Source organism: Micromys minutus, assembly GCF_963924665.1.
Source record: "Micromys minutus genome assembly, chromosome: 12".
Taxonomy (NCBI): Eukaryota; Metazoa; Chordata; class Mammalia; order Rodentia; family Muridae; genus Micromys; species Micromys minutus.
Genome location: NC_137981.1, coordinates 43,342,581 through 43,358,522, shown reverse-complemented (window position 1 = coordinate 43,358,522; position 15,942 = coordinate 43,342,581). Strand labels below are relative to the sequence as shown.

At 45.8% G+C, this 15,942-nt stretch overlaps 1 protein-coding gene across 1 annotated transcript in view; it reads left to right on the top strand.

The window, feature by feature from the left end:
• The first annotated feature begins 399 nt into the window (after window positions 1-399).
• ZCCHC2 (zinc finger CCHC-type containing 2) overlaps window positions 400-15,942 on the top strand; it is a 44,239-nt gene continuing 28,696 nt past the window's right edge. The window contains exons 1-3 of the mRNA XM_080926112.1: window positions 400-1,385; window positions 13,071-13,182; window positions 14,423-14,499. Coding sequence (XP_080782238.1) covers window positions 462-1,385; window positions 13,071-13,182; window positions 14,423-14,499 — 1,113 coding nt within the window. The 5' untranslated portion in view covers window positions 400-461. The remainder of the gene's footprint in view (window positions 1,386-13,070; window positions 13,183-14,422; window positions 14,500-15,942) is intronic.

Below are 15,942 nucleotides of genomic sequence, written 5' to 3'. Positions count from 1 at the left end.
GGAGATCACGTCACGCCAGCTCTGAACGTTGATTGGCTGGGGTGCGGTGCGCGGAGCCCGCCAGCGTCTCCGCCCAGCCCCGCTGCTCCTCCTCCTCCTAGTCAAGCCGCTCTGCCTGCGCCGGCTCGAGAGGGAACCGCTCAGGCCGTCACCGCCAGCCCCGTGCGGACGCGGAGAAGGCGGAAGGAGGACACGCTGGTCGACTTGCTCCTCCCGCACCGGACTCCCCAGCGGGCACGGAGCCCAGGGGAGGAGCCGCCGCGGGCGCGCCCCGCCTCCGGCCGGGACGAAGCTGCTGGCCGGCCACCGCCCCCCCCTCCCCGGTCGGCGAGACCCGCCCCCGGCCCGCCCCGGCGGCATGGAGGGGCAACGTTCTTGACGGCCGTGCCGCCGCCCGGGCGCTCGGCTCCTCCCGCCGCCCCCGCTCCCTCGCTCGCATGTCCGCACCGCCTTAGCTGAGGATGCTGAGGATGAAGCTGCCACCGAAGTCGACGCACCCCAGCGAGCCGCCGCCCGACGCGGAGGAGCCCGAGGCGGACGCGCGGCCGGGCGCAAAGGCGCCGCTGCGCCGTCGCCGCGACTGCCGCCCTCCGCCGCCGCCCACCGGCCTGCCGCGGGGCCCCCCGCCGCAGCCGCCGTCTTCGCCTCCCAGGGGGCTCGAGCCGCCTGTTGCTAGCGGGCCGACGGCAGGCGCGGGCATGCCGGGCGGCGGCGGGCACGCGGCGGCGCTGAGCGAACAGGAGCGGGTGTACGAGTGGTTCGGGCTGGTGCTGGGCTCGGCGCAGCGCCTGGAGTTCATGTGCGGGCTGCTGGACCTGTGCAACCCGCTGGAGCTGCGCTTTCTCGGCTCGTGCCTGGAGGACTTGGCGCGCAAGGACTACCACTACCTGCGCGACTCGGAGGCTAAGGCCAACGGCCTCTCGGACGCAGGGTCGCTGGCCGACTTCCGAGAGCCCGCCGTGCGCTCGCGCCTCATCGTTTACCTAGCGCTGCTGGGCTCGGAGAACAGGGAGGCCGCCGGGCGCCTGCACCGCCTCCTGCCCCAGGTGGACGCGGTGCTCAGGAGCCTGCGCGCGACTCGAGCCGAGGGCTCGCGGGGCAGCGCGGAGGACGAGCCGGGTGGCAATGGCGAGCAGGACGCGGAGAAGGACGGCCCCGGGCCGGAAGGCGGCGGCCGCGCCAAGCTCGGGACTGGAGGCGGGCTCGGCTTCAGGGCCCAGGAGGAACTGCTGCTGCTCTTCACCATGGCTTCGCTGCACCCGGCTTTCTCCTTCCACCAGCGGGTCACCCTGAGGGAGCACCTGGAGAGGCTCCGCAGCGCACTCCGGGTGGAGCCGGAGGACGCGGAGGTGGAGCCGAGCAACTTTGCGGGCTCCAGGGCCCAGGTAAGGTGCTCTGAGGTGCGAAGGAGTGGCTGTGCAGTCGCCGCTCCGGCCTCCCCATCGGGGACCTCGGAATTTAGTTCCGACCCCAGCCTCATGCAGGTGCCTTGGAATAATCACCCTGCAGCTCTCGGGCCGGGGTAGTAATCATCATTTTTTTTTGGGGGGGGGGGCTCAGTTCCAGTCACCCACATGCACATAGAGCCACCCGCCATAACAGAATGCTCTAGAATTCTCCTCTAACGTGCCCGAGTTGTTACGGAAGACGTGGAGCTCACTGACCCTAGCTAGACCTCGGATGAAGAGGCTCGTGGGACTTTTTGGGCTTTGGTATTTGGGCGCTAGGTGCAAGGGGAAAAGCCAAGCGCATTGGGGGCGGGGGTCTGTCAACCACCGTCTGTCTAGCCCTAAGTGGGCTGTTTTCTAGTCTCATCTTGTTTAAAACCCCCTTCTCCTTGGCACTCCCAGGTTACTGCCTGTGGCATAAGGGACTTTTCATACTTAGTGTGCTAGTTAAGGTTTTGAATTAGGTCTTTTGGCTTTTAGTTGGAGAACTTTGTATTCACTGGGGGGGGGGGGTAATATTCTATGGAGACCTATGAATTGGCTGAACTAAGTACTAAAATCGGTCATCTGGGTAAAAGACCTGGGATGGCCTGGCTAAACCTTTAGTAGACTACCAAAAAGCTTCCTGAGGGGCTTGATATCTACTTCAGATTTGGGGTCTGGTGATCTCTTAGGTCTTAACTGTAGGCATAAACGTTGTCTAAAAGAGTTATTAAAACACCACATTTAGTACATAGGAATCCACTTGTCGCAAACAAAGAATTTTTACAGTGTTGAAAGCAATTTAATTAGGTCCAATAAACCACTGAAGAACGGTGATTTAATGGGGATATGTTTCAATTGCAGTAAAAACTGTAGATTAGGATCTTATTTTTGTGGATCAGATCTAATTTGGATGTCATTCTTCCACTGTAAGTGGGGGGATTTCCCTCCCTCCTCGCTTGAAAGTTAACATGTATCAGCAGTCATTCAATATGGCAGAACTAAAATTGAGCATATGTTTCACTAATGGTTGCATAGACTCATTACCCAAGAACCCAGGGCGCTTAGGATCACTCTCAAAGGGCCTTAGAGATAATGGCTGAGTACTTCATTTTTTGTGTGAGACATTTGTGAAGTCACAAGTTCATATTTTATTTTATAAATCTTAACGAAACCCAGATGTAGTAAAACTAATACCTTGCATTTTCTTGATGATAGTAAAAATAATACGATCTCTTAGTGTCTCTACTACCAACACACACACACACACACACACACACACACACACACGTGTGTGTGTGTGTGTGTAAAATGATGGTAAAAGCTTAATTCACCCTTCAGCCTACTCACTAAATCTAAAAATGTATACTACAGAGCTGTTAAATTTAAAGAGCATGAGTTCGGGAGCATGTTTTTTTGTGACAATATAAGATAACCTTGAATTTGGTCTGATGAAAATGTCCCACAACGGAGCAATTTACATCCTTCGGTTCATAGTATAGTATAGCGACACAAGTACAGCGCTCACTGCAGAATTTTAACTGTGAGGGTCTCCTTTCCCTTCACGTTGCTTTGAATGTGGTATTGTAGAGCAGAGGATAGGTAGGTGCTAATCAGAGTAATGAGATTTTTATCTTGACTGCAGTGCATGGCCTTTTCTGGCCACCAGTGAGTGCTGGGAGGAGTGGACAAAGGAGACTGGGCATCCTGCCACTAATTTCAGCACATCACCACTTCTCAGGAAGTGGGAGTAGGGAATAAATGCTACAGGGATTAACGTGCTAATACAGCGCGACACTGGGGCTATTGCTTTGCGCGTATTTCTCCAGCAGTTGTTTGGTGTTGATGAACAAACCGTTTATGTCTGATGAACTTAGGTCCCACCTATTGAAGGTGTGTGTGTGTGTATGCGGGTTATCGTAGGTCCCCAAGTCCTCCAGCTGACGCTGTTTCGGACTCGGTGTTTGAGCGGCTCTTGGTGCTCCCAGGCTGTCATTCCAGAGGCTGCTGGTGCAGGTGGGCTTTTTAAAGCGCGGATTCCCGCGGTCCTGCCCAGCTGTTGCTCGGCCCTGGGTGACCTAAGCGCATTTAAGGCAGGGTGCTGGCGGGATTCTCCTGGGAGGGGCGGGGGCGCTTGCCGGACGCACGTGGAGGCGCGAGGTGCACCCGAGGGCGCTGGGGTCGCGTGTGGTCGTGGCCCACAGCAGCCAGTCGGGGCTGCCCCTCCCCCTCTTGGCAAGATGGCGGCCGCGCAGCCCACGTGACCAGCGCCGTTCAGTCCTTGCCCGGCCCGGCCCCTGCCTGGGTGAAGGCTGAAGTGGAGGTGGAGAAGCACGTGGGCCCAAGGCCGGTGGACGCTTAGTCCTGATAAAGGGGAATTCATGGGGCTGCATTGAAGTTGGCCCGGAAGTAACTTTGGCCACAGTTATGCAGCCTCTCATTGCTTAGGAACCATATTTGTCTTTATTAGTGTTTATGACCAAGGGAAGCATATTAACCCTCAGCGGATGAATAAAAAGACGAACTCTGTTTTGCTAAGGTATACTGGTTCAGAATACTGTACTTAGCTTTAGAATTGTACCTAATAACTATAAGTGGATTTCTTTAATTTTTTAAATTAATAACATTTATGGGTAGAACGTGTACTTTAATGTCAGCTTTATTGTGTGCCCTGAGGGTGTAGTCCAGCACGAAGTGTCTTAACCATGGACAGTGTTAGTAGTTGGTGACAAGTCTACCAGCTATCCAGAGAGTGTGCTTACTAGTCCACGTCAGAAAAACGGGGAAAAATGTGGTTTTACTCTTAGAAGTGACAGTTTATAGCTTATAAAATGGGATTTGGGTGATTGTGAACTATTAGATTGTATTAAAACTGGAGTATGGGCACTCCTTTTAGGAGACTTGCACAGGAATCTCACTTTCTTCCCAGCTGCAGTACACCATTATGATTGCGTATGGTTCCTCAAATAGGCCCAAGGGACAGTAGTGGGAACACTCAGTGGTGTCCTAGGAAATGTGTGTAGTTTTTTTGTGAAAAATAACTGCAGACACCAAATGTCAAACACAGTTCTCTTTCTGTTATTAATAAGATAAACCATAAACACGTAGGAACAAAAAACCTCTGTGGCTTATGTACTAGCTTCATTCCTGTGTTTGAATGACCATGGCCACGGACACTATTCACAAACATTCTCTGACCACTTTTAGAAGGGTTTCCCCTAACTAGCAATGCAGAGGTGTAAGAAACAGACCACACTGGTTATCATGGGATTCTACAGTACCTGGTATTGTGTGGTAGCCCTTTTGGTTGTTCTTAACGCTTGAAGCTTTGTTGTTTAACCTGACAACTAGTATTAATATTTGAATAAAAGATCCTGTGTCTTAGTGTCATTTAAACTCATAAGCCATACTTGAACTTATCAAAATTAAGTGGCCACAAGTCTTTTACCTACTAAAAAGAGTAACTTTTGTGGGGGTTGTGAAATTGTCCCTTTTTCTGTAAATATGCAGGTTGGCTGTGCGTTCATATTTGTGGTGGAGCTTGAGAAAGAAAATTTTACAATGGGTTTTAGTTTAAATTTTACTCCCCCAAGAAAATCTGAATGTATCTGTATCAGAATCCATAGAGAGAGCAGCTACCTAGAAGTTTGGATACCAGAATTTTGTTGTTGTATTAGGTGCTAAAATATGTAAGATGACAGGGAAAGGAATAGTGTTTTGTTTCTGAGACAGTTTCACAGTGTAACCCAGGCTTGCCTCAAACTGGGGGATCCTTCCTCTGCCTCCAAAGTATGGAGTGCTAAGTATGAGCTGTTTCTGTTAGCTAGAAATCATTTCTAAAATTCATTAGTAATATATACTGCATCTGTTTTCTTAGGCCACTGATAGAACATATCTTATGGTGAAGTGTTGGTGGGTCTTGCCTGAGGTCTTCATTAGCATTTGAGTCAGGTCTGCCTCCTAGGTGGTCTAAGGGAAACAGATGTAGCGCAGCATCTCCAGATGGAGGTGGGAGCAGCAATAGCCATGTCCTCCAGGTGAAATGCTCCATTTGTTTGGCTGCAGTGAGCAACAGAAGCATATATAAAACACTGTTGGAAGAGACTTTTTACAATCAGGTAATTATTTTAGTTAGCAGATGATTACCAAACTAAAGTACATGATTTCCTGTGTAGAGGTTTTCTCCTGGGGTCCAGGAGGTGTAGAAGGAAAGCAAGTGCTCCTCCAGCCAAGTAAGACAGGTCTCTTCCCACCACGTCCTGCACTGCCTTTTTTACTTGAGATGGATGGGGGAGGCTTAGAGTGAGGGAGCATCATCTGTAACAGCATGTATCAGGGAGGGGTTTGCACTTCCAGCCCGGAGATATCAACCAGCCAACCTGAATCTGAGCTTTAGTGTCATCTATAAAAGAAGGGTGAATGACTTCTTCTAGGTTGTGGTGATTGCACTAAGAGCAAATTGCAAAAGAAGTCAGACTATTTTGGGCACGTTCTCAGGCTAGTGCCGTTTTCTTTAACACTCAGTCATGACACTTTCTTTTCAGAAAAGTGGCCTGGGTCTTTCTGTGTTTGGGGCTTTTTGGTTTTATAGTATTTGAGAGATATTTAGAAGTTATTTTTGTAATATTTACATTGTAAAAAAAATCTTTTAAAACCCTCAAAGAAGAAATCCTCTTCAGTTACAAATAATTTCTTTTAGTATTGGATTTGGGACTATAAATGAAGGAAAATACATATTTTTAATTTAATTTATCATTAACTTCAGTGCAGCTGTAGTTATTTATTCACTTTTCACATTTAATTAGGAAATAATTTAAATTTATATGCAGTCAAACATGACTGTACTAAAAAGCAATGTTATAGTTTGGTCAAGTTACATAATTCTTTAGTTAAGAGCACAGGTTGGGATCCATGTATTTAGCATTTCTGCATTGAACCTGCTGGATATTGTTTTAGCTTGTTTAATGTTTTCCATTCTTTAAGAAATGTTAAGGGTTGTTGTTGTTGTTTGTTGGTTGGTTGGTTTTTTTTGCCAGTCATTGTAACTCATGTTTGTAATGCTTGTAATCTTAGTATTTGAAAGGTTGACGTAGAGAGTTTGAGACCAGCCAGGGCTTTATCCAGAGCTTTATCACAAACAACAAAATAGAAACAAGAGGCTAGTACTCCCTGAGTACACTAGTGTTTCATGTGGAACACTGATCTAGAGGATTCTCTGCTCATGGGGTAATCCTGGTTTGTCTGTGAACCATGTGAAAGGGAAGTGGCTTGTAGGGTGTTTGTTATAGGAAGTGACCTGTGGGGTGTTTGTTATAGGAAGTGGCCTGTGGGGTGTTTGTTATAGGCAGTGGACCTGTGGGGTGTTTGTTATAGGAAGTGGGCCTGTTGGGTGTTTGTTATAGGTCACAGTGGCCTGTGGGGTGTTTGTTTTAGGTAGTGGCCTGTTGGGTGTTTGTTATAGGTAGTGGCCTGTGGGATGTTTGTTATAGGTAGTGGCCTGTGGGGTGTCTGTTATTGGAAGTGACCTGTAGGGTGTGTGTTATAGGAAGTGGCCTGTTGGGTGTTTGTTATAGGTAGTGGCCTGTAGGGTGTTTGTTATAGGGAGTGGCCTGTGGGGTGTTTGTTATAGGAAGTGGGCCTTTGGGTGTTTGTTATAGGAAGTGGCCTGTAGGGTGTTTGTTATAGGAAGTGGGCCTTTGGGTGTTTGTTATAGGAAGTGGCCTGTGTGGTGTTTGTTATAGGTAGTGGCCTATGGGGTGTTTGTTAGAGGTAGTGAGTGGCCTGTGGGGTGTTTGTTATAGGTAGTGGCCTGTTGGGTGTCTGTTATAGGTAGTGGCCTGTGGGGTGTTTGTTATAGGTAGTGGCCTGTGGGGTGTTACTTATAGGTAGTGGCCTGTGGGTTGTTTGTATTTTAGGTAATGGCCTGTTGGATGTTTGTTAAAGGTAGTGGCCTGTAGGGTGTTTGTTACAGGTAGTGGCCTGTGGGGTGTTTGTTATAGGTAGTGGCCTGTTGGGTGTTTGTTATAGGTAGTGGCCTGTGGGGTGTTTGTTATAGGTAGTGGCCTGTTGGGTGTTTGTTATAGGAAGTGGCCCTGTTGGGTGTTTGTTATAGGAAGTGGCCCTGTTGGGTGTTTGTTATAGGTAGTGGCCTGTCGGGTTTGTTATAGGTAGTGGCCTGTAGGGTGTTTGTTATAGGGAGTGGCCTGTGGGGTGTTTGTTATAGGTAGTGGCCTGTAGGGTGTTTGTTACAGGTAGTGGCCTGTTGGGTGTTTGTTATAGGTAGTGGCCTGTCGGGTTTGTTATAGGTAGTGGGCCTGTGGGGTGTCTGTTATAGGTAGTGGTCTGTGGGGTGTTTGTTATAGGTAGTGGCCTGTGGGGTGTTTGTTATAGGTAGTGGCCTGTAGGGTGTTTGTTATAGGTAATAGAGGCCCAGCCTTGGGTCAGTTCCTTTTGTTCTTGTGCTCCAGGGAATATTTGACCTTTGGTTCTCTGCCAAGTGGCTCATTAGCATTGTTTTGTGCTCATCCAAGGAGTAGTTTATCTGAAGTTTTATTTTATATCTCTGTTTCACCTGCATGTATGTATGTGTATCATGTGTGCCAGATACCCTTAGAGACCAGAAGAGGCCTTCAGATCCCCTGGAACTGGAGTTACATGTAGTTTTGAGCTTCCATGTGGGTGCTAGGAACCAAACCCCAGTCCTTTACAAGAGCAGCCAGTGTTCTTACCACTGAGCCATCTCTCTAGTTCACCTTTAGCTTCCCAGTGCCCAGGATAAGATGGAGCTGCCCTCCTCATGTTTTATGCAACTATCCTGAAGATGCATGCGCAGTGAGAACAATGCATGAGCTCATGGCTTACTCAAAGGATGGTTAGCACGAGATTGTGCTGGATGAAGATGCTACATAGAACTTTGAGAGTCAGATTAAAGGCCTGGCTTGTCACCAGTTTGCATGGGAGCCAATGAAATAACTGAGTCTGTGCTGTGTCTCCTAAATGTCAACTATCACTTTTAACTTAATCTGTATAAAAACACTGATTTCCTTTTTAATTACAGAGGTACCCATTTCTTTTCATGATAGCATTAAACTTCAATCACCATGGTGTGATTGATTACCTTAATTGTCTTCCCTATTTATCCTGACTCTGCCCTTGAGTCATGAAGGTCTGGTGGCATGTTCTTGTGGATATTGATTCTATAGATATACAGTAATGCCCTACTATGCCTCTTGTTTCAGCTTGTCCATCTCATTTTTTGGACACTGCCACCAGACACATCTTTCTAAACCAATCCTTAGTTGTATTATAGTTTTTTTCAGTGACTGATGGGCCCTGGGCTTTAATAACTCAACTTTATAATAATAACTTTAATAACTCACAAAGTCCTAGGTGCTTGTTTTTTTTCCTCAGCACAGGTCATGTCAGCCCCTCCTGTGATGATCAGTCTTGCACGACTCTATCACCTCAGATTCCCACTCATACATACATTCCTTAGGAGTTTGGGTACTTTTAGAATTCTTACTACTATTTGAACATACATAATTGACTTCCTTGCTAGGTCTTTACATTATTTTTATTTATTTATTTTTGTCCTCATCGCATATACCATACTTGCTCAGTCATAATTTCTTAAACCTAGGCTTTCAAATGCAGCTCTGTAAGTACTGCTTAAAGACTGAATGCATTGAGCAGTAATTTCTTTTTTCTGGTCTTACTTACTTAAGCCTCACAGGATGGATGGATGTGCACAGGTGGGTACAGAGGTCAGAATTATGGACCACTGTCTTATTGTTTGGATAATTGACTTATAGGGAGAGTCTCCTCCAGGATTTGGTCTCCAGCTTGTGATTTGTATGAGAGATAGAGGGAGTGAGATGGGAAATGGAGAACACCTTCCTTTTGTTTAGGAAGTTAAAAATTTAACTTTGGGCGCTGAAATGAGCACTCTGTAAAGTCAGGTGAACTTTTTATTCTTATAAGTAAGACTGTGTAAATGGGGATAGTTTCCTAGAGTAAAATTGATTTTTGTTTGAAGTGGTCGTGGAGGGGAAAGTAGTTATGGGTGACTCAAGGCTGTGGTGTTAGAGTATTGTTTGAGAAAAAAGGCCATTCTAAAAGGAGGCTGCATGATGCAGCGGTGAGATGAAAATTGTTGCTTTTGGAAATGGTTTGTTTCCTTTGGACAGGTAAGTGGCTGCCCTCACAGGTTCACCTCAGTGTCAAATGCTAACAGAATGTGCACTACTTAACTGCCTGGCTGTCACTGTCAAGGCCCTTAGAAGTCTTCTGAGAGGACGGACGTCTTTTGTCTGTCCCTCTAAGGCTGTAAAAGGAAAGGCGCTAGAGTCTAGCTGTGGGCTAGGGTGGTGTGTGTGCACAGCTAGGTCCTTCTGTATTGTTCTTGTCACCTCCAAGACAGCGTGCGTGGGGATGGACAAGCATGGGAATGAAGCAGTTCCTGGTCCCCTTTCCACCTTCCTTGTATAGAAAGGAACTTTACTACCTGTTTGTTTCCTGTATCCTTGTCATTTTGTGTCCGATGTAGATTTTCACCTTAACAGGTGGCACTGTTTAGATTGTCTCAGCAGAAGCATGAAGAGTTACAGGAGGGCAGGGGAAGGTCAGTTCTTGGGTAAAAGCTGCTGCCCTCTTCCTGCATCCTCCACTTCCTCTCTCCAGGAAGCCTCTGTGTTGGCATGGTTGTTCTGGAGATTTTTTAATGGTTCAGTCCCCCCAAAAGGGAGTGGTACCAACAGTTTTAACTTTTTAATTAGTAATTAAAGAGTTCCCCCAAACTTTATAGAGAATGATAGTGACAGTTCTCCTGCCACCTATTCCCTCTGTTCAGGCCTGCATAGTTTGCCATCATTATCCCAAGTATCACGTTGAAAAGAATGTGCATAGGAAGAAGCAGTGTGGCAGAGGATATGTACTCCATAAATTAGCCCCGGCCGGTACTCTCTCCAACAGCTGCTATGTGTGCCCAAGTGATGCCATAGCTAGTTCTGTCATCTGTCTGCTCAGTCATCTGAGACCTAATTTCTAGTTAATAAGCCATCAGAAAGAGAGTCCATAGTCATAGCAGAAGTTCTGAGATGTGTCCACCTTTTTGTTGCAGCTCAATTCATATACAAGACATGTTTTTCTTAGTTTGGAACTTTCTTGTATCAGGTCTGTGGGGTAATTCTGAAGATGCCTTTGGTTGAGTTAAGATTAGGCTAACCTCCTGTCTTGTGCAGTAGCTGATGGGTTGAACAGAAAGGCAGTATTTCTCAACTTCTCCTTGGCTTATTTCTTCCACAAAGGTGGGAAGCAGAGCTTCATGGGGGATGTGATTGTTATTCCTATATGTGTGGTGACATCAGTGGTACTTCTCAGATCCCGTGACGTCTTTCCTTGGCTGAATGTCATGTGTGACTTGTGAAGACAGAGGCAGCCTAACCAACAGCCTTTCACTCTTGGTGCTAATAAGCATCACAATTATGTTTCCCCATAGCTCATCGTGAACTTTAGAAACAGCTTCTAAATTTAATCTGAAAGATTTTCACAGTATTGGTTCCTGCCTCAACTTGGGGATAAGAAACTATTTGCAGAATTTCATGGGTTGATGGGCTTGGGTTCTACTTTATTAAACAGCTTGCTGCATAAGCCCTCTAGCGCTGAGCTAAACACTCTTCAGCTGTTTGAACTTCATCTTGAGGCAGACTTGCTAAGTTGCTCAGACTGGCCTTGAACTAAGCACTGTGCTTCAGCTTCCTGTGCAGCTAGGATTACAGGACCTTGCTGCCATGCCCAAAAATCTGGTTCTTAAAAATAGCTACAGACGTGGTTTCAGTTGTGAAGCAAACTGCTTTCCCGTGCTTGTTTGGCTCGAATGCTGTGGAGCCAGTGTGGCTAATTGACTGCTCTAAGAAACTTGCTGTCCCCCTGCTGTTAGAGCACAGTGGTACTGGTCATACCACATCCATCACGGTGGATGTACAGCAGTCTCATTGTGGCTTTGACTTCAGTTTCCTTATGGAAATTTATTGTTGCATATTTTTCATTTGTTTATATTTGAAAGGGATTAGTTTTTAACTTAAGCCATATTTTGGCAATGTAAAAAAAATCTGATATAAAGAAAAGAAGTGGGCTGGTGAGATGGTTCAGTGGTTAAGAGTGCATTCTGCTCCTTCAGAGGACCTGCGTCACCTGGAACTCCTGCCCCAGGGATATCTTACACCTCTGGCCTCTTCAGGCCCCATTCCCATGCCCACATACGGGTACCCACACATACACATTGTCATTAAAAATACATTTCTGAGGAATAAGAAGGGAAAGAGGTGACTGAAACTGTTTACTACGCTTCTTTTAAATAACGGCTGCTTAAGAGGACAGGAAAACTTTCTTTGTTTCTTATGGCACTGGGGATGAAAAATGGGACCTCGAACATGCTAAGCAGGCACTCTGCTGCTGAGCCATACGCCAGCAGTAGTACATCACTGTTCATTTTTTAAAAAGATCTAGAACAGTATTGAATTTTTAATTAGCAGAATCTCTCAGACAGGTGTGGGCTGTAAGGGAAGAGATGATGTGAGTTGGGACACATGAACTTGCTTTTAGACATTGATAACATTGCAAGTTGGCAACGACTGTGAGGCCGGATTTTTAGCTGCTGGGCCCTAAGGAGATCTGTGCTCTCCTCAGACAAGGTTCTTTGTAAACACTCCTATTACCGTGGCTTTCTAGAAGGTAGAAGTAAGACTTGGTTCTCACGAGTATTTAATGTACTTTTCACATAAATAGAGCTGTCCTCTGGAATCCCACACTCACTGTCAGACCAGTTTGGGTCATTAAGCAGCAGGAGAAAATACCTTACATGAGATCCCTGACAAGTTTCAGGCCCTCTCTTTGTGTCATCTCTTGACACAGTTAAAAAGTTGGTGTGTGTTTGGTTCTTGAAACAAATGCTGCTAACACGAGTGGTGTTTGAGGCTCTGGGTCAGAAGGGAAAGGGCTGTTTTCTGTTACAGTCTTATCATAACAACCTACCCATAGTGCTGCTTTCATCCTGGAGCGCTCTCAGCTTGGTGTGCTTTCATTATTTATAAAATCCAGTCTTTGAGGCACACACCCATAGGTAACTAGTGACAGGCTGCATAGCTTCAGTCAGAGTCCGACTTGGATAGTAAGCCATCCATAAATAGTGTTTCTTACAAAGATTTGTGATGTGTTGATGGTGCTGTTGGTCATACTTTTTTCTAATGGCTCACCCTGTTAGACTGTCAAAAAAACTAATCAGTAAATAAACGTTATGTAATGACTAACATACACAGTACCTTGGGAAATTACCATAAAATATACTATTTATTGTATATGTCCATTTGATTCTGGTTCATGGTGTGGAATGAACACCACTGGCAACTCTGATTAGCAAAATTGAATTTCTGTGCGTCATGTTAGCTGGGAAAGTCAATATGTGAAAAGATCACTTTTAAATAAAAGTAAACATTGATACTGCTACTTATGACTCTGACACTTGTGTCTTTTTACCCTTAATGATTAATTGCTTGTAACTAGCATAGTCATTATTCAGACTGTAGGGCTTGGCTCTTGTGCAAATTTCTACTCTAATATAGACTAACACATTTTCTTTTGTAGAACGACTCTGCTTGTGGTGACTATATACAGAGTAATGAGACTGGTTTAGTAGAACAAGCCCAAATACCTCAAGATGGACTCACTGTGGCCCCTCACCGAGCTCAGCGAGAAGGTATGCTGAATTTGTTGTATTCACATTGATTAACATAGGGGTTTAAAGTTGTTGCTGCTGGTGATGGGGTTGGGTGGGTGCGTGGTTGATTGGTTAGTTGAGATAGTGTCTCATATAGCCCAGGCTAGCCCAGATTCACTATATAACTAAATCTGACATCAAACTTCTGATCTTTCTGCCTCCATCTCCCAAGTGCTAGGATTACGGACCTGTGCCACCAGGCCTAGTTTGTGTGATGCTAGGGAGACAGTTTAGGGCTCATACATGCTAGGTAAGCACTGTGTTTGCTGAGCTACATTGATAACCCCAATACTGTTTAATTCTTAACTCTTAGTTTTAGAGAAATCTTGTTGGTCCCGGCTTTTGCCCAAAAGCAATGCTCCAAATGTTCTAAGTTCTGTGTTCTGTGATCCCCTTGCTCTGCAGCCCTGTACTGTCCTCTCATGTGTGTCTATCCTGTGTCATGGACAGTTGTCTGTTTGGCTGTCTCTTAAACCTCTGTGTGTGTCTGGAGGGTAAAGACTTCATCCTGTCACTAAAGTACTTAGTGTAGCATTCCATCTGTAGCATTCAGTATTTCCTATTACAGAGAGAAAACCAACAAAGTTTCCACCGTCAGGGTGAAAAAATTGTTCACATCCGTTTCCCAGTAGCCATGCAGTTTTAAAGAGGAATTATTTGTTTCATCCCTATTGTAAACTGCATTCAGTTCCTTCAGAGTGAGACTTTATGGTTTCTTATGGTGATCAGTTTATACAACATTTTACCCATTCCAGGAGATACAAAATCCCCTTCTGGCCTCTGGGCACTAGACATGCAGGCAAAACACTCACATATTTACAGATAAAAAACAAAAAACTAGACACTTTCTAACTTAGTCCTATTATATACACAAATAATTAAACAGGCTGTACATATTTAGTCCATTCCAAAGTGCTGTATTCTGCTAATTTGAATAAGAATTTTCATTATTATCCCTTAGAAAACAATCTCCACTAAAATATCTGTTGATTGTTTTGGTGTTGGTTGCTTGGCTTGAGCATTCAGCGTCTTGGCATGTGTAGGAGACAGTCGTGGTTGAGTGGCATGTTCTGTGGGTCAGTTCTCATGAGGTAAGGCCAGTCGTAAAGATTATGTAGCTTGGTCACTGCATCTGTCAGGTTATAGGACTACTTTAGGTAACTAAATATGTGTGTGACCTCTGATACAAGTCAGCATGTTTTTTTTTTTTTTCTTTCAGCCGTCCACATTGAGAAGATAATGTTGAAAGGAGTCCAGAGAAAAAGGGCTGACAAGTACTGGGAGTACACTTTCAAAGTAAGCTGTTCTCACCCCAATTGCTGCATCCTCCACAATAAGTGATCTGTACAAGGGCTGCTACCTGGCTTACTGCTTTAAAGATGAACGGGAGGGGGGGTGATAGGTAGATTGATGATACATAGATAATAGGTGATAGATAGATGATTGGTAACTAGATGGCAGTTTTTAAAAACAAGTGAGAGCCTTGAACTCGGGGAGACTATTGAGAATGTATGGTGTAAGATGCATCTTTTTCACAAGTGTCTGCAGACCACCGGCCTTCCCTGTCCTGGCATTACTTTCCTGACTGCTCTGCTATTCTTGCTGCTCATGAGGTTTTTCATCCCTGCTGTGTGGCTTTGTCTTCTTGTTGGCTGTGGGTCTGGTTCTTTATTTGGCACCTGCTTGCCACTGCTGCAGCTTCACCGCTGAGCCCTGTGCGGTTGCATCCCATATGAGGCTTCGTGCAGTGAGGCCAGGGTTCTCACAGCACCGCTGCATCTCCTCCCAGGGCACTGTTGACAGTGTTCAGCTGTCTCACTTTCCTGAAGACTGGTCCCCTCTGACAGTGCTTTCTCAGTCCTTTGCACATCGCTACCACAATAGCTTCCACAGATCCTTGAACAGAGCATCTATGGGAATGGGCATCTTCATCCCTGTCATCCTGGAGTGTCTGCCTTGCTCAGTATATTTGGTGAATGAATTTCAAAACTTCTACTTTGAAGGAGAAAAATCCTTGACATTGTGATTTCTGTTTCCAATTTCTGTGTCTCACTTTTGGGATATTTGGCTCTTTGTCCTTGAAACTCAGCATGCTGGCTTCTCCTTTAGTTGTTGGAACTCACAGCTTTTCTCTGAGACTTTTCTCCTTACCCTGGACCACAGCACAGCTAACATCTGGCTTAGTTGCTCCCTCTCTGGAGTGCCTTCATAACACCCAGCTACTCTTGTTCCGGGCCCCAGTCTCCATCTTTGAAGTAAAGACTGGTAGAAATTCTTACATATTCGTTTGGTTTTATGTGACTCTGACATGTGACTGACCTCAGACTTCAGTTGTCATGTCTCCTCCTGTACCCACCTGCCCAGGTAGATACTTTTCACTTAAGAAATGTACCAGTCAATAAGAGGGTTGCTACATAGCATTTTTTATGTATTTAAAGATCACATTAAAAGTGATATGACTAATTGATAAGACTTAGATATTAGCATGTCTGGAACAGTCACCTATTTTCCAGCTGTACAGTGAGAATTAAAGTCCACAGAATTCTCAGGGTCCAGGAGGCAGAACAGCACAGCTGATTGCAGTCCTAGATCCTGTTCCTTTTGGGTCACACTTACCTCATTTTCTTCATCTGAAAATGGAGATAATCATGCTTGCCCAAGCATCTTGCTAGGACTTAAAACATCTGAAATCAAAGCGAAGTCTTTTGAGAAGCTGTACACTTAGTGAGCATCAAGAGA